The sequence below is a fragment of the Scyliorhinus torazame genome, chromosome 1, assembly GCF_047496885.1.
Source record: "Scyliorhinus torazame isolate Kashiwa2021f chromosome 1, sScyTor2.1, whole genome shotgun sequence".
NCBI classification, from domain to species: domain Eukaryota; kingdom Metazoa; phylum Chordata; class Chondrichthyes; order Carcharhiniformes; family Scyliorhinidae; genus Scyliorhinus; species Scyliorhinus torazame.
The window spans coordinates 362,284,027-362,301,876 of NC_092707.1; the positions used below are offsets into that span (position 1 = coordinate 362,284,027).

A 17,850-nucleotide genomic window follows, 5' to 3' on the forward strand; every position below is an offset into this window, starting at 1 on the left:
GAGTCGTGGGTTTGTTTTCTTTAGAGCAAAGGAAGTAACGGTGAGATTTAGTAGTGGTGTTCAAAATCATGGAATGTTTTGAAAGCGCAAGGAGAAACTTTTCCATAGGAATATACAAAACAGGAGCAGGAGACGATCATACGGCTAGTTAAGCCGTCTCTGCCATTCAATATCATGGCTGATCTTGGGCTTCCTGCCCACTCTCAATATCCCTCAAGTCCTCCAGAGACCTAAAATCTATCTCAGCTTCAATCTATTCAATGACTGCGCATCCACAGCCCTCTGGGGTAGAAAATTCCAGCATTGCATGAAGAAATGTCTCCTCATCTCAGCCCCTTATGCTAAAACTGTGCCCCCTTTTTCTAGATTCCCAAGCCAAGGGAAATAATGTCTCATTATAAACCCTGTGAAGCCACTTCAGAATATTGAATGTTGTAATGAAATTACCTGTTATTCTTCTAAATTACAGAGAATGCAGACCCAATTTACTCAGCCCTTCTATGCAGGGACCAATCTAGTGAACATGTGTTTTCTCCTGTAAAGAAAGACACAAAATATTTATTCAATGCCTCTGCCATCCCCTCAATAACCATGAGAATTTTGCCTCTCTCTGCTTCCAAAGGGTCAATGTTACTTTAAGAAGTCTTACAACACCAAATTAAAGTCCAACAGGTTTGTTTCCAACACTAGCTTTCGGAGCACTGCTCCTTCCTCAGGTAATTCACCTGAGGAAGGAGCAGTGCTCCGAAAGCTAGTGTTTTAAACAAACCTGTTGGACTTTAATCTGGTGTTGTAAGACTTCGTACTGTGCTCACCCCAGTCCAACGCCGGCACCTCCACATCAATGTTACTTTTGTTACTCTCTTCCTCTTTATATACTTTTAAAAGCTCTTATAGTCTACATTTTAATATTTTAGGCTAGCTTCTCTCGTATTCTATTTTCCCCTTTATTACCAACAACATTTTGGTAGCTCTTGGCTGGTTTCTAAAACGCTTCCAATCTTCAGACTTACTACTACTGTTTGCAACCTTCTAAGCCTCTTCTTTTAATCTCATACTTTCCTTAACCTCCGGAGCAGAAAGATCAATAACCAGAGGGCACAGATTGAAAATAATTGGCAGTAAGATGAGAATTAAGAAGTAAGATAATTATTCTTTTAATGCTGTAGATTGTTATGCTCTGGATTGCACTGCGTGATGAGGTGGTGGAAGTGGATGCAATGGTAACTTTCTAAAGGGAATTGGATAAGTACTTAATGGGCAAAATTTATAGGGGGTTATCAGCAAAGAGCAGGGAAGTGAGACTAATTGGAAATCTCTTTCAAAGAACCAGCATAGACCGAATGGCACCTTTTCTGCTGTATCATGGTGTGATTCTATTCTTCTAATTGTGCTAATGTGCCTGAAGTATTCACAGAACTTGTGGATTGCCAGAGGTATATTCATTTTATCAAATCATGACCTCCATATCATGAACAACACCTATAATGAAGTGTGTTGAAATCATTAATTGATAAATTCCAAGAGTGACTTGGTGTGAATATCTAATATTTACACTCTAATTTGAATGCCAAATGACTAGTAGGTAAATACGACTTTGGTAGTTTTGCACCAGTGTCCTAAATACTTTATTGGATGAGGAGGTGACTGAATATAGAATCACCTAAGCTTACTTAATCACTTAGTTAAACAAGCTATCAGTAAATGTTCTCTGAAATATTGTAAGTCTGTTGCGCATCATATGTTGACAGTTTGAAGAGACACAGAGACTATTTTTTAGAGCGAGTGAAGGAGTTGAATGATATACTCAAAGGATAGATGAGGAACTGACATTTGCCAACATATATTTGTGTCCGTGTATAAATGCTTTTTAAAACAACATCTACACTGTGTGGATCGCCCAGTAACTCGGTGTTTAATGCATTTGGAATGGGTCAGCACCTCAGGAATAAGAATATGCTCAACGTTCATTAGCTGGAGAGTGTTCGTCATTCACATTGAGAATATCCTCCATATTGTGTGGCACTACCACCGGGCTAAATGGGATAGATTTCCAACAGATCTAACAACTCAAACGGGGCATCCATGAGGCATTGTGGACCATCAGCAGCAGCAGAAATGTACTCAACCACAATCTATTAACTTTCTGGCTCGGCATATCCTCCACTCTATCAATAACATCAAGCTAGTTGAAGGAAGAGTGCAGGAAGGTGTGCCAGAAACAGCTGCAAGTGTACCAAAAAAGGAAGTGTCAACCTGATGAAGCTACAATACAGGACTACTTTCATCATACCAAACAGCAGAAGCAGTATGCAATAGATGGAGTGAAGCCATCCTTGAACAGTTAAACAATCAACTGGAGCTGGAGGCTCTGCAAGTATCCCCATCCTTAATGATGGGGGAGCCCCAACACATCAGTGCAAAAGTCAAGGCTGAAGCATTTGCAAAAGTCTCGAGTCAGAAGCCAAATGGATGATCCATCTCTGCGTCTTTCTGAGGTCCCCAGCATCACAGATGCAAAACTTCAACTAATTCAGTAAACTGCCTGTGATATCAAGAACCGGCTGAAGGCACCAACTACTGCAAAGGCTTTGGGAACTGACAACATTCTGGCAATAGTACTAAAGGCTTGTGCTCCAGAACTGACAGGGTCTGACATCAAGGAGCCCTAACAAACCTGGAGTCAATGGGAACACGAGGGAGTGCTCTCTTCTAGCTCCTGGGAGTCATACCTAGCACAAAGGAATATACCTGTCATTCTTGGAGGTCAATCATCTCAGTTTCAGGACATCACTGCAGGGGTTTGTCATGGTAATGTCAACCATCTTCAGATGCTTCATCAATGACCTCCCCTCCATCATAAAGTTAGAAGTGGAGATGTTTGCTGATGATTGCATAATATTCAGCACTATTTGTGAATCTTCATGTGCAGCATGACCTGGACAACATTCAGGTTTGGGCTGATGAGCAGCAAGTAACATTCACGTCACACAAGTGCCAAACAAAAGGGAATCCAACAATATCCCCATGACATTCCATCGCATTGCCATTGCTGAATCCCCCACTGTCAACATCCTGAGGAGCTTAACTGGACCAGCCATATAAATACTGTGGCTACAAGAGCAGGTCAGAGGCTGGGAATTCTGCGGAGAATAACTCGTCTCCTCACTCCCCAAAGCCTCTCCATTTTCTGCAAGGTACAAGTCAGGACTGTGATGGAATACTCCCCAATTTCATGGATGAGTGCAGCTCCAATAACGTTCAAGAAACCCAACACCATCCAGGACAAAAGCGCTCGTTTGGCACCCCATCCACCGCCTCCACTCACTCCGTAACTGACGCCCAGTAGCAGTGTGTACCATCTACAAGATGCACTGTAACAATTCACCAAGGATCCCCCGATGGCACCATCCAAACCCGTGACCTCTCCCGCCAAGAAGAACAAAGACAGCATATGCATGGAAACACCACTAGCTGCAAGTTCCCCTCCAAGCTACACACCATCTTGACTTGGAAATGTATCAGCTTTCCTTCACTGTTGCTGGGTCAAAATCCTGGAACTCCCTCCCTAACATGGGCTGCTCAAGAAGGCAGCTCACTATCATCTTCTCAAGAGCAATGAGGGATGGGCAGTATAAATGCTGGCTGAGCTAGTTGTAATGATATGCATCATTGTACATACACAAGGGATTAATGTAAATACACTACAACTAAGTAACCACTAGAGGGAGCACCAGAGATGTCATGATATGCAGACATGCAACCAATGCGTCATTAGAACAGGACACCCAGAGGTGGCATTACCATAAGGGGGTACTACACGACCCATATAAAAAGGACAAGGCACACAGGCTCTGCCTCTTCCACCATCAGAGACCTAGAGAGTAGGACAGGGTTGATTGCAGCAACATCACACCCTAGCACGTGGTCAAGAGCAAGCATGTATAGTTAGTGGAATAGACTGAGTTACTAGAGAGGCAGATTAGCAGAGTGTCGAACTCATTTAGAAGCATTGTTAAACACGTTAAACCTATCTCCGAGTCTCGAGCATCTTTCAGCAAAGCCTACATTAAGTAGCAGGTTATTGTTACTAGCAATACCATAACACAAAATGGTACAGGAGTGACTGCTCAATCTCCCTAGTTCAACTGAGCAAGGTTAGAGACAACCGGCAACCAAATCCAGGCACGATGGACAAGATTCAGGCTCCTCATCAACTCAGGGCCATAGGCAATCTCATTGCTAGCTGGCGTTCGTTCAAACAGAAATTCCAACTATACATGGAAGCATCCGACCTAAATGGCGCGGCCGATGCTTGGAAGATAGCTCTTCTACTCACCATCGCGGGTGAACATGCGATAGAGATCTTCAACTCGTTCCAATACTCAGAAGGGCAGGACAAAACGAAATTCCAGACCATCCTGGACAAATTCGACACCACTGCGAGGTGGACACGAAAGAAATAGGTAAAAATGGCATGGATACTCACCACGAGACAGAGGCAGGGTTGAAGAAGAAGAAGACGGCAGTTTTGAATGGCAGCCATCTTGCGTGTGCGCAGTCCGACCAGGTCGCACATGCGCACTTCCCTAAAAGACGCAAACCGGCAAAACAGTGTTTTGCGCATACGCGAGAAACCATGTGCAGTTGTGAAAGCGCACAGTAAAGGAACCTCGGTGTGCGCATGCGCAATTGAGTCCTACGCATGACATCGCGAGCATCATGACGTCAGAGGCAACGGACCACGCCCACTTAAAGGGGAAATGTCCGAAAATTAAAAAGAAGAGTTTTAAAGCCACAAAACACCATTCTTTCACCTCGAAAGACAGAACAATGCCTGAACTTCTACCAGCAGTTGAAAATACCCTCCGCGGCACCCTGGAACAAGGCAGTGCTACAGATCCAGACAATGAATACCTGGATAACGCATACCGAGTAGGCAACATCACGAAGTGCGAATATGCCACGCCTGGCACATCGCAAGTCCCGTCAATCTTTGCCGTCGATTTCGAGGACGAATGGAATACATCGCAAGTCCCGTCAATCCTTGCCATGGATTTCGAGGACGAATGGAATGCAGTGATGGCTGTCAACCAATGCCCCATCCAGTTCAAACTGCACACAGGTACCTCCGCCAACCTGATCTCGTAGTTGGACTTCACAAGAATCAAGAAGGCTTCCAAGCTCCTTCCAGCTGCCTGCAAACTCCAGGACTACACTGGCAACGCAATTGAGGCACTGGGGTCCTGCCACCTGATAGTGTCCAACCGACACATACTGACAAGCCTACGCTTCGACATTGTTAAACCAGATAGGGCGTCCCTGCTAGGTGCGCATGCCTGCAAGCAACTGAACCTCATACGATGGGTCTACACCATGACGCCGTCTCATCCGGATCCTCAGCCCAGCATTGACGACATCCTGACCCAGTACCCAGATGTTTTCAGCGGGATGGGCACACCTCTGTACGAGTACAGGATTCTGCTGCAGCCTGACGCCAAACCAGTGGTCCACGCACCACAAAGCCTCCCCGACTCCACACAGAGAGCGATGAAAGACTCCACAGCGAGACCAGTGCACGACTCCACACAGAGAGCGATGAAAGACTCCACAGCGAGACCAGTGCACGACTCCACACACAGCGATGAAAGACTCCACAGCGAGACCACTGCACGACTCCACACAGAGAGCAACGCAAGACTCCATAACGAAGTCCATGCATGAACAAGACCATGAAGGTCTATCAACCTTACCTGAGCTACCAGCAGCAGACTATGAACGTCTACCAAGCTCACGTGAACAAGAAAAAGACTATGACCGTCTACCCAGTTTATTTGAGCCACCAGAAAAAGACTATGAAAGTCTACCCAGCTCATTTAACCAACAAGAAGACACTGAATGTCTACCCACTGTATGTGAGACAAGTGACGAAGAAATCACAATTCCCAAACAATATGTACAGAAGCATTCAACAATCAAAATGAAACCTTGAAGATTTTGACTCCAGAAAGGGAGCACCAAGACATCAATGATGATTCAAATGTACCAGAAATGACTCCAGAAGAGGAGCACCAAGGAATCAAAGAGGAATCACATCAACCAAAGGAGTGATGTCACAAAGATCAATGCAACATCAGATCATTCACACAATCCTCAAGAAGAAACGCTCAATGAAACATCAGATACCACAAAGGACACTGACATAAATAACTTTGAGAATGTCTCAAATTATCCACACGGAACAGTCATTGAGCACGACAAAAACAACAAGCACGATAAAAACAGCAACAAGTACGATAACAAAGACAACAAAGATGACATACAGAATCTCTGCCACAAGCATAGAAAAAAAAGTCTCAATCAGACAACAAAGTGATTCGACCATTCAAACACCTCATGATGACTTCTTGGTTACTTAAACACAAGAACACTGCCGACATTCACAAAGAAATGACAACATCAACATCACCACTTCAACAACAAAAGAAGAAAGCTACTCAGCCATACAAATTCATAAAGTTTGGACTCATAAATATTAATTGGTATTGTATAATCATCAATATCATCACAACTTGTACATGTCATCAATTATCTACCTGTTTTGTACAATTTTTTTTAACAAAGTACAGAAAATATGTAACAAGAAAAAAGGGGGGATGTAGTGATAAGCATCACTGTACATACACAAGGGGTTAATGTAAATACACTACAACTAAGTAACCACTAGAGGGAGCACCAGAGATGTCATGATATGCAGACACGCAACCAATGGGTCATTAGGACAGGACACAACCAATGGGTAATCAGGACACCCAGAGGCGGCATTACCACAAGGGGGCACTACACGACCCATATAAAAAGGACAAGGCACACAGACTCTGCCTCTTCCACCGTCAGAGACCTAGAGAGTAGGACAGGGTTGATTGCAGTAACATCACACCCTAGCACGTGGTCAAGAGCAAGCATGTATAGTTAGTGGAATAGACTGAGTTACTCGAGAGGCAGATTAGCAGAGTGTCGAACTCATTTAGAAGCATTGTTAAACACGTTAAACCTATCTCCGAGTCTCGAGCATCTTTCAGCAAAGCCTACATCAAGTAGCAGGTTATGTTACTAGCAATAACATAACACAACACTAGTGACTCCTGTAACCTGTAAAAGAATATTTTTTTAAAATGTGCCTTTTACTAACTTTTAATGATTATTGAAAAGTTTAGATGTAAAGAAAGGACTAAGTGTCTTTCACAATGCTGGAATGTCCCAAAATCCTTTACAGCCAATAAATGACTTTTAAAGTGCTGTTATATAGGGAAGCAGTGCATTAGAATTATTACAGCTACGCATCTCTTGTGTTTTTCTCATAGGAACTTAGTCAAGGGAGTAAAACGAATTCGGGAAATTCTGAGAGCTATGGAAACAAGAGCCACACAGAATTTCAGAATGGTAAGACTGAAAAACATTTTTTCTAAGTTTTTATTTATGAAGCAGCTGAAAATAATGAGCACATTCTTTAATATGCAAAGCAAGAACCAAGTCTGTGCATCTACACACTGACAGATGTGCCATTTCAACCCTCCACAGCAACCTGCTAGCTTTGGACAAGTGCACCATTCCCAGCTCCTCGTGCAACGTTCCATTTGGCACTATTATGTCAATTAATTTATACCACACTAAACCCTTAGTGTGAGGTTGATGATGCTTGGTGCAGCCTGGAGCTCAATGTCATAAGGTTGTATGTCTGGCTATGCCCATGAGGTGGAGTAATAATTCTTCAATAATGTTTATGAAAGCTTGTATTGGCTACAAGTTGACGTAACAGTTTTTGATCAGGCAGTCTCAACTGCAGGAGCTGATGAGTGTCCGAGCAATCAGCCATAAGCCTGAAGAGTTTAACATGGATATACAGATTGTTCTCATTGATTTCATTGGCATTTCACATGGCCGAATGCTCATTTACAGCACATTAGCGTCATGCTACTTGCGTAGTTTGCAATTTCTGAGGGGCTTGGATACAGTGGATTCAGTAAAAGCATTGTGTGCAAACAGTGATACGTTGGAGCTTGACATTTGAGTTCACGCAGCCTTCTTTTGATTTGGATGCTCATGATGTAACAGTCTAATTGTCTACACTTCCAAAGGGAACTTGATGTGGTCAGTATGGCTCAATGCATCTGCAGTTTTTCCACACTTAATTGAATACTTATTAAATTGTGTGCAGCTGTGACTGAATTAATTTAGAGCTTACATTTTACTCTTCCTGCCTTTTAAAGTAGTCAAGAATGCGGATTGAAAGTCAGTGTAAATCAAATGTAATTTTTTGTTTGTTTTGATGCTGAAGTCTTTGAAGTAAATAGTCTCACATTCCACTAGGTGGTGTCAGTAAGATGTTCCTTAACTACATCTAACATTACTGTAAAGGCGACCTGGCGCATAAAACAACACTGTTTCTTCAACACCCAAAATCACATTTTTGCATATATTCAGTTAGGAGGATTGAGGGGTTGGGACTATTCTCCTTGGAGTGAAGAAGGGTAAGAGCAGATTTGATAGAGGTGTTCAAAATCATGAGGGGGCTGGACAGAGTGGATACGGAGAAGCTGTTCCCACACATTCATTCAATACTCTTTTTCTCACAATTATAAATGCAGTATTACATTTTTTATTTGGGCATTTTTCAATTATTTATTTTTAAAAGTGTTGTGTTTATATTTTAATTAACTACATTGTTTTCTTTCTTAGACAATAGCAAAACAACTGGCTGAGGTGCTTCTGCACAATCTGTGTGAGGACAGTTACTGGAATCCATTTTCAGACCCACCTCCTGATCTGCTCAAAAATGAGGACAGTAGCCCTTTTCGGACTACACTAACCATTGGTCCTCAGCTCTATCAAGGAGACAAGTATGTGATTTTATTTTTGCCTAATTTTATTTTGATTTATTTCCAAATGGTATGAAACAATACTTTGAGATAGAAAGTATTCATCGTCCTCCAAGATAAAGAATGTTAAGATGATTTCATTAGCCATAGGTTAAGTCAAATACTAGTCACTTTCCATGTATTTCCTCCCACAAAACACTCCCAGATACAAAAAAAGCTGCGACAGAATCACAAAAATTCTAGTCTCCTTTATGCATATGTATACACGGAATAAAAATACAGCAGGCTAACTCATTCCTGTTAGCAACTTGCTGCAAACAAATAGCATATTCCCTCTATAGTTTGGTTGTTCCATTTTTTTCCACATCTTGTTACAATGGGATTGAAATTCTGCTTCAAAGGGAGGATAATCCTATTGTATTGGGAGATGTACATTGTCTATTACAATGGAAGGTGTGACATTGATCAGTGAGTGGCACTTTCACTATGATCAGCACAAAGCATAAAGGAGTTGGGGTAAGACGATCCCAGGTTCAATCCCTAATCTCTGCTGACATGGCGGCAAGGTAGCACAGTGTTTAGCACTGTTGCTACAGTGCCAGGGACCTGGGTTCGATTACCAGCCTGGGTCACTGTCTGTGCGGAGTCTGCACGTTCTCCCCGTGTCTGCGTGGGGATCCTCTGGGTGCTCCGGTTTCCTTCCACAAGTCCCGTAAAATGTGCTTGTTAGGTGAATTGGACATTCTGAATTTCCCCTCTGTGTACCGGAACAGGCGACGGAATGTGACGACTAGGGGATTTTCACAGTAACTTAATTGCAGTGTTAATGTAAGCCTACTGTGACACTAATAATGAAATGAAATGAAATGAAAATCACTTATTGTCACAAGTAGGCTTCAAATGAAGTTACTGTGAAAAGCCCCTAGTCGCCACATTCCGGCGCCTGTTCGGGGAGGCTGGTACGGGAATTGAACCGTGCTGCTGGCCTACCTTTGTCTGCTTTAAAAGCCAGCTCTTTAGCCCTGTGCTAAACCAGCCCCTGATTATTAAAATGATTATTTTTATTATTAACTGATCTCCGCCACCCACCAACACGCATTCTCTAGGCCCTGTGAAGGAAGGTCATTTGGTTAAATACTGGATCCTGGTCAAAGTACCCGATAATGTTAAAAATGAAAGGATGATTTTTATTTGTCTTGTGCCATTCATGACGACTGGACATTCCAAAGTGCTTAACAGATAATGTAGTACTTTTGAAGTGCAGTCACTGTTGTAATGTAGCTAATTTGTGTATAGCAAACTGCCGTACACTACATTGTGAAAATGACCAGGTAATCTGTTTTTGTAATGTTGATTTGAGGGATAAATATTGGCCAGGACTTAGGGCTATCTCTCCTACTCTTCTTCAAAACCGGACCATGGGATCCTGTTTGTCCACATGAGAGGGTAAACAGGGTCTCAATTTATGTCTCACCCAAAAGACAGCACCTCCGACAGTGCAGCACTCTTAACTAGTGCACTGAAGTGTCAGCCTAAATTTTTGTGTTCAAGTTATTGAGTGTGGAACTGGAACCTCGTGACTCAAAGGCGCAAGTGCTATCAACTGAGCCATGGCTGACACACGTGTTGGCCATAAGTGGAGGTCAGTCTTAAACAGTGCACAGAAATTGCTGAAGTTTCCCTTGAAATCAAAGATTCATATTGAGGCACGATCAATCGGACAAAGACGATAGTTGAATCCAACTGAGGCTTTATTGCTATCAGATGTGTGGCCTCCCACAGCAGCTGGCGAAATGACTGCCGGCTGGAGGACACGCATATTTATACCCTGCCTCCTGGATGGAGACAGCAGGCAGGGACTACCGGCGAACCTGTAGTACAGGTCCTACCGTACATCACCTAATACAGGTGCAACAGTGGTTTACCACACATTTCTAGTACTCTATGGAGTTGAGACGAGGAGAAAAATATGACAAAAATGTAGTTATAAATGCAACTTTATTTCACTTTGAAGGATGTTTCTAATGACAGTAAATCCCAAAACGGGTTATTTTTGAAAATGATGGGTTGTCGACATTACTGACAAGGCCAGAATTTGTTGCCTAGCCCCAATTGCTCTCGAAGTGAATGGCTTGCTAGGCCATTTCAGAGGGCAGTTCAACCAAATATGCTGTGTGTCTGGAGCCATATGTAAGACAGACCAGGTAGGGATAGTAAATTTCCTTCCCTATAGAACATTTGTGAACCAGATATTTTATTTTTGCATCAATGCATGGTCCTTTCACACTCACCATTACTAAGACTAGTTTATGTCCCAGATTTGTTAATTGAATTCAAATTTCACTTGGGTCTTTGGTTCTGTATCATAACAATCAAAGTTTTAAATGTAAATCTGTGGATTGGTTGTTATTGGATCATTCTCCCTCTGCTCCAATCACAAATATTTCCACATTGCTTCTATTTATACAACATGTTTCAGCATGTAAAGTGTGGAATGATATCTCCTCACTTTTAACAGCAAAATGAATTTAATGTAAGGAACGATAAAGGGAATTACCATTTTGAGCTATAGTTTTCAATGTTTTATGTTAACTGCCCCATTGGATTTAACAGAAAGCAATCAAAGAAATTTGCAGCTTTGATCTCCAGGTACAGAAACATTAGGAATTACATTTGTTGAATTCTTCATCTTGTTTTAACCCAGTTGGATTCATTTGAATATTGTTAATTTGTGTTTTAGTTGTTAAAGCTGAACCTTCTTTGCAGGTTCAATGGAGTTTTTCTCAATATGTGTGTGTTTAATGTATATTTACTTATACCCATTATTATCACTCATGGTTAACTCTCAATTCTTTACGTGTTATATTGCAATGCTCTATGTTGCTTTAAAAAAAAAACTGGCATTGAGGAAGGAGCTGGGAGCTGAAGGGAATTTACAGAGAATTAAAATATTGTTCAGTGAGTAAATACACCACTTAGTGTGTGTGGTGATGTGCATCACTGTAAATACATGTAAGCTAGACAGACACTAGATGGAGCACCAGAAACATCACACACACACACACACACTCAACCAATAGTTAAGTTAGATAGGAGGCGACCAATGGACATTCACGATACACAAGGAGGTGACACGACCACAGTGGGGCATTACACCAACCCATACATAAAGGACACCACACACATGATCTGCCCCCTTTGGCCAGTGGAGACAGTCAGTGCGGAGAGGCACAGGGTTGATTCATTATCACACCCACCACGTGGAAGACAGCAGATGGTTAGTCAGTTAGGTAGCTATAATAGGATTAGCAGTAGTGTCGAACACAAGTTATAAAAGTGTAGATAGTGTAAATAAATGAGTTGAAGTTATTTACACGTCTCGACCTTCCTTGACAAATGCAACACAAGGAAGCCGCTTATGTTACAAAGGAAACATAACAAAACAGTGTGTTTGAGGCATTTAGAGCAGCAGGGGAAGTCTTACAGTGCAGAGGTAGAGTCGCTCTACCTCTGGTCCAGAAGCTCTGGGTTCATGTCCCACTTCCAGACTTGATGACCATGGAAGTTGCGTTCATAATGAGGCCAAACTAGTTGATTATCATAAAAGTAAAATGCTTTGGATGCTGAAATCTGAGAAAAAAACAGAAAATGCTGGAAAAACTCAGCAGATCTGGCAGTTTTTGTGGATAGAGAAACAGAGTTAATGTTTCGAGTCCATTTCAAGCTTGTAAATCCTTCCAGACATGCCTGATAGTAGGTGGTAAGAATGGAAGTGTTTCCAGGACAGCCATATTGCAGTACTTTGTCAAGTAAATCGTGGATCAATCCAATGTCTGTGTGCAATTTTTGAAGGTGAAGGAAGGGAACTTGCAATCGTATTTTACAACGGGCTTCCATTATTTTGAAAAACACACATGACCCATATTGCCTCTACTGCTTGCTATTGTCTCATTTCCATGGGTCATTATTCTTCTCTGTTCCTTATATATGAACCTAGACCATTGATAATAACAACCTGATCACAAAACAAAAGACAGATCCTGTTCCCATCTGATAGGCAGTCTGTTATAACCTGCCCACATCCTATTGGCTGGGGACAACTGGTTATCCCATGATGTGTTTTAGGGTCAATCAACTAAATAGAAGAACAGAATTTAACCGAGGGTTAAATTAAAAGGGGCCGGTCCTAAAAGGAGCCCAAAAAGAACAAAGAGGAATGGAAAATTAAGAAACATTAAATCAAGATGTGGAAACTGGGGTCGATAAAGCAGTCCAACCCCTGCGGTGCCCACCGAGCACGGAAGGCCTCAAATGTGCCCGTGGACACCGCATGCCCTCTCTCCAGGGACATCCGGCCCCAAATGAAGCCGCCAAAGAGGGGCAGACAGTCTGGTCGGACGACCCCCCTTTGGTTATCCCATGATTCTTGGGGAGTATGAGCTCCTCCAATGAGAGGGGGGGACCGGGGGGGGGGGGGGGGGGGGGGGGGGGGGTGGAGAATCACTAGTAGTTGCAGCTGTATAAATAGAGCTGGCCACTGTGGTAGCAGCTAGAAAAGGAAGCAGTGGTGAACTACTGCTGCTGCAGACATTGTTGTAAATAAAGTTGCTTTCTGTTTGACTCTACAAACTCGTGCTGGATTCTTCGTGGCCCTCCCAAAACAGTCTCTGGCAGATATTTCTGGACACATATCAGGAGTAGAAATCTGAAATTAAAACAAAAATGCTGGAAATACTCGGGCAGTATCTTATCATCTCAACCAATTGTTATCTCGGTTTCTCTCCACAGATGCTGCCTGACCTACTGGCTGTTTCCAGCAATTTTGTTTATATTTCAGATTCTTAGCATCCACAGTATTTTGCTTTTGTAGGAACAGCAATCCCATTGGTTTTTGGTGCCTCCTCAGCCCAAGGGCATTGAGACCCAGTCTAGTATCCTTCGTCTTTCTGTGGCAGGGATCAGCCAACTCAGCTCAAACTAGCAATTGAACTTGGAGCTATCTTGGTCTGTGCTTATCAATGCTATACCACACGGTGCATTTGTGAACTGAACCCTTATGTACCTGTATCTTTTAATCATCATCAATTGTGTAGAGAGGAACAGAGACTAAATGCAAAGGTGCTTCACAGCATGCTCATTGAAAGGCACAGAATTATGTGTTTATGCCATTTTCAAAGGAGGCATTTTATCACTGATGAATCATACATAGTGTCTTTAGTTACTGGCCTTGTTCTGACAGTGAAAGAAAGAAATGAAGCAGTATGAACTTGACCTAGTTCAGTACAGTATTTGTTTTTTTTCCCCCCCAGTCTCTTCTGCCCACGGGACATTATTGAAGAAGCACTCCTACTACTTTTAATCAGCGAGTCAATGGTAAGCTACACTGTTAACTGAGGATAAAAATTCTAATCTTTTCTCTTGAATCATACATTTTTCATGCGCTTGGCTGTACGCTTATCAACTGAGCCATCAGGAAAAATCTGGCAGCATTTTTAATGGAGAGGCTACCCTGCAGCTCCAAATCTCTTTCTCTTGTGATGAAATATGTACTGACTCTGTATCACTTCTTTGTTGCTTTTTGCTCAATTAATTTCATTGTGTGGAGTACAACAATCACAACCGCCTGTTGCTCTCACTTTGCTCCTGCTCGAAAGTTTGTGGATGTTGAGGCCAGGGAACAGATTAACCTTTGGCTGCAATGCTTCCCATCTCTCTCATGATTGAATAGCCTTCTGTCATTCAATAGATTTGTATATAAATAACAAGTGCTTTAGTGAGGTAGTAGAGGGCGCAAGGTATCTGTGGAATGATGACCGAGGAAACAAAAGATTTCAAAAACTGCAAGTTGAAGAAAAATTGAAAAGATTGCTGCTAGATTTAAAAAATGCACTTTGAAGTCTGCAATGTGTAAATGTGCAAGGTGCATGGGGTTTCGGTTAAATACACAGTGGATATAATAGAATTGGACAGAAATGTTAGAAAGGGAGATTGCAAAGAATCGTTACAATTGCACACAGTGTGGAAGAGCATTTTGGCTTTACAGTCAGAACAGTATAGTATAAGCCCACAGATGTTATGCCAAAGCTTTACAATGCACTTATCAGATATCACCCAGCTATTAAAATGGTGTCCAAGCTTTTGGTCCGAGTGTGCAGAAATCCAACAAGAGTAATTTCATATGATAAGGAGATAGACTATGGTGAAAGATAAGAAAAACTGAAGCTCTACAGTTTAGGAACAAAATAGGTAAGTGGAGAATTTCCCTCAGTTCCAGAAAGAACTAAATAGCACAGATAAAGGACACAATCCAATGGCCACCCTGCGCCAGAAAAGCAGCTTACTCTGACACGGCGGGGCTGGTAAAAGCCAGGAGACCCCGCTCCCGGGATCTACCCGGCTCCCAAATTCACGCGAGATCCAACGCGATCTCGTGAGAAGTTGCGATACAAATCCCGCTCACTGTGGGCGGGATCACTTTATGGCAAATCTGCATATTAGAGTGAAATAGCTAGTCTCATTCTAATGTGCAGATTCCCAAGGTTCCTGACGCTTTGGGATTCATCCCCTTCGCCTCGGAGACCTTGGGCGAGTGCTATTCAGCACTGGTCACCACAAACGGGAACCAGCAGAACGGCACTTGTGTGGGTCTCCCAGGGGACCAGAGGCTCCCAGCTGCCCTTTGGGAAGGGTGGTGCCCTGGCACTGCTGGTGTAATCTGGGCCTCTGGCAGTACCAGCCTGGCACCCTGACAGTGCCATCCTGGCATCCTGGCAATGCCACTGCCCTTAAACTGTGTTCATAGTGGTTGGACTGCTGGCCACCAAAGTCCCAGAAAAATGTTGAGAATGTCAAGTTGTAAACAGATTAAGGTACCAAGGTGGCATTGCCAACTGGCATGGGCACTGCCAAGGTGCCAAGCTAACATTTGTTGCATGCACGATCGATCCGGGGTGCCCTGCTTGGTGGTGGTGTGTGTGTGTGTGTGGGGGGGGGGGGGGGGGGGGCTGCGATTGCTGTGGGACTTTGTTCCCATTTGATGAATATGTTCCCATTGGATGAATCGAGCCCAAAGTACATTGAGACTATTAATTCAAATTAAACAAGGAAAGTAGGTTCAGAGTCATAAATTTAATTGGTGGAAATTAAAATTATTCTAATTTGGAGAAGTGTACTCATCCTGGACTGATCTTGTGTCCATTCTTCATTTGATAATTTTTCGCCTATCCGACAATATAAAGGTACATGAATAAGGATGGTTACTCATTCCAGTTTTACGATCGCATGGTGCTTTATTATTCTTGCTTTTTTTCCCCTTCCAGTGTTTGCTTTCCTTATTGTATTTCTGGTCAAGAAATTTGTTTGCTCTTCCAGGCCTTGATTAAAAAGAGTACCTGCTATATTTCAGATTACATAGTACGTACATATATTTAGGTTGAGGGTCATACAGTTTGCATGTTTTTTAAAAGAAAACTTCAGCTTTGAAAGGATGTAAAATATAAACAGTTATACTTCTTGCCCAGATGTGCATTTCCCAATAAAATACATCATCAGTAATGAATTCCTCTGATATTTTACTGAATAAAGAGACAATTTAATGTGACACCGAATCTTCAGAGTAGAGGTGATCACTGGTGATCATTTGCTAATCTCAGCCAGGATAGTGAACAAGGCCCTCAACATCCTTAGGTTAGTTATGGCGTGTGATTGGAGAAACTGGATCTCTTTTCCTTTTAATTAGAATAAAAAATGTTAAGAGAAGTTTTGATCATGAGTGATTTTAAAATGTAAAGAACTATTTCCACTATTCAGTATTTTGGTGAATAGAAAGAAGAGAGAAGTCACAACGATAACAAAATCTTTAATTATATAGCGCCTTTAAAGTAATGAAACTTCTCAAGGCGCTTCACATAATGAACCACATAAAGAGATATTTGGTCAGACAATGAAAAATTGACCAAAGAGGTAGGTTTTTAAAAATAACCACTACAAATATGAGGGTTATAAGATTGTTCTGTTTTGGGATTGTGTCTTTAAGTTAGGTTAATATGAAGAGGGTCATGCTACCTGTTTTGAAATTTGCCTGACAACAGGCCTGGGTGATGTGGCTTTTGATGTTTCAAGGAAACCCTGGGTTGTTATGCTGAAAGAAAATGGACGATGTTCACACGGAGATTGTGACAGAAGCATCTGTGTTTATCGTGGTTGGACTGCAAGCCACCAAAGTTACAGAAAGGTGTTGAGAATATCAGGTTGTAAACACTTTAAACTGTGCATTTATTTCCAAGATAAAAAAAGAGATGGGGTCCCAAGGATAGCTGATCAGCCTTTCTGTCTGGATACAAAGTCCATGTGATTCATGTTACCAGGGAGATGGGCCTTGAGAGAGGAAGAGTTTTTAAAGATGTCTCTGAGCGAGGGGGCAGCTAGAAACCAAACAATTTATGGTTCATTGTGCAGAAATGCAAGTGAATTGGATTGAAAATTCATGAGGATTTGAAATTAAGCTGAAAAATTTACATCACTTATATTAGAGGGATAACCGTCAGGAAAACCCTCCTTGCGAAAAGGAGTTCTGGGATTAATAGATACCTGGCTGGGAAAGGAAAGGAACAGAAGGAAACCTTCAAGAAGCTGAGAATCCTTTTGGACTGGGTCTGGAAAAATTGAATGACCACTTAAGGGACAGTGTAAAGTATATCTGTGATGTGGATTTACATTTGTGTTGAAAGTAAAAGGGGAAAGTTGTGTTCTGTAGTTAGTAGTTTAAAGTATAAGTTGCCTACAAAATTGGTGCATTTAGTCCGTTACTGTAAAAGTCTTGAAGCATGAAATATTGTCATGTCATCCTTTCAGCTATCAACTGAAAGTTTAAATTTCATTTTTTAAAGTTATCGGTCTTTACAAGGATCATTACACAACTTACTGGAGAAAAGTGAGGTGGGAAAGCACAGACGGGAATTCCAGAGCTTCG

The 17,850-nt window shown here is 42.1% G+C and overlaps 1 protein-coding gene across 4 annotated transcripts in view; it reads left to right on the plus strand.

Annotated features, from left to right (window-relative positions):
* Positions 1-17,850, plus strand: part of LOC140426372 (tetratricopeptide repeat protein 7A-like) — a 515,720-nt gene that overhangs the window by 90,570 nt on the left and 407,300 nt on the right. For all 4 annotated transcript variants that reach the window (XM_072511044.1, XM_072511055.1, XM_072511074.1 and 1 more), the window contains exons 6-8: positions 7,365-7,443; positions 8,740-8,900; positions 14,189-14,252. In XM_072511044.1, the coding sequence (XP_072367145.1) occupies positions 7,365-7,443; positions 8,740-8,900; positions 14,189-14,252 (304 nt within the window). The remainder of the gene's footprint in view (positions 1-7,364; positions 7,444-8,739; positions 8,901-14,188; positions 14,253-17,850) is intronic.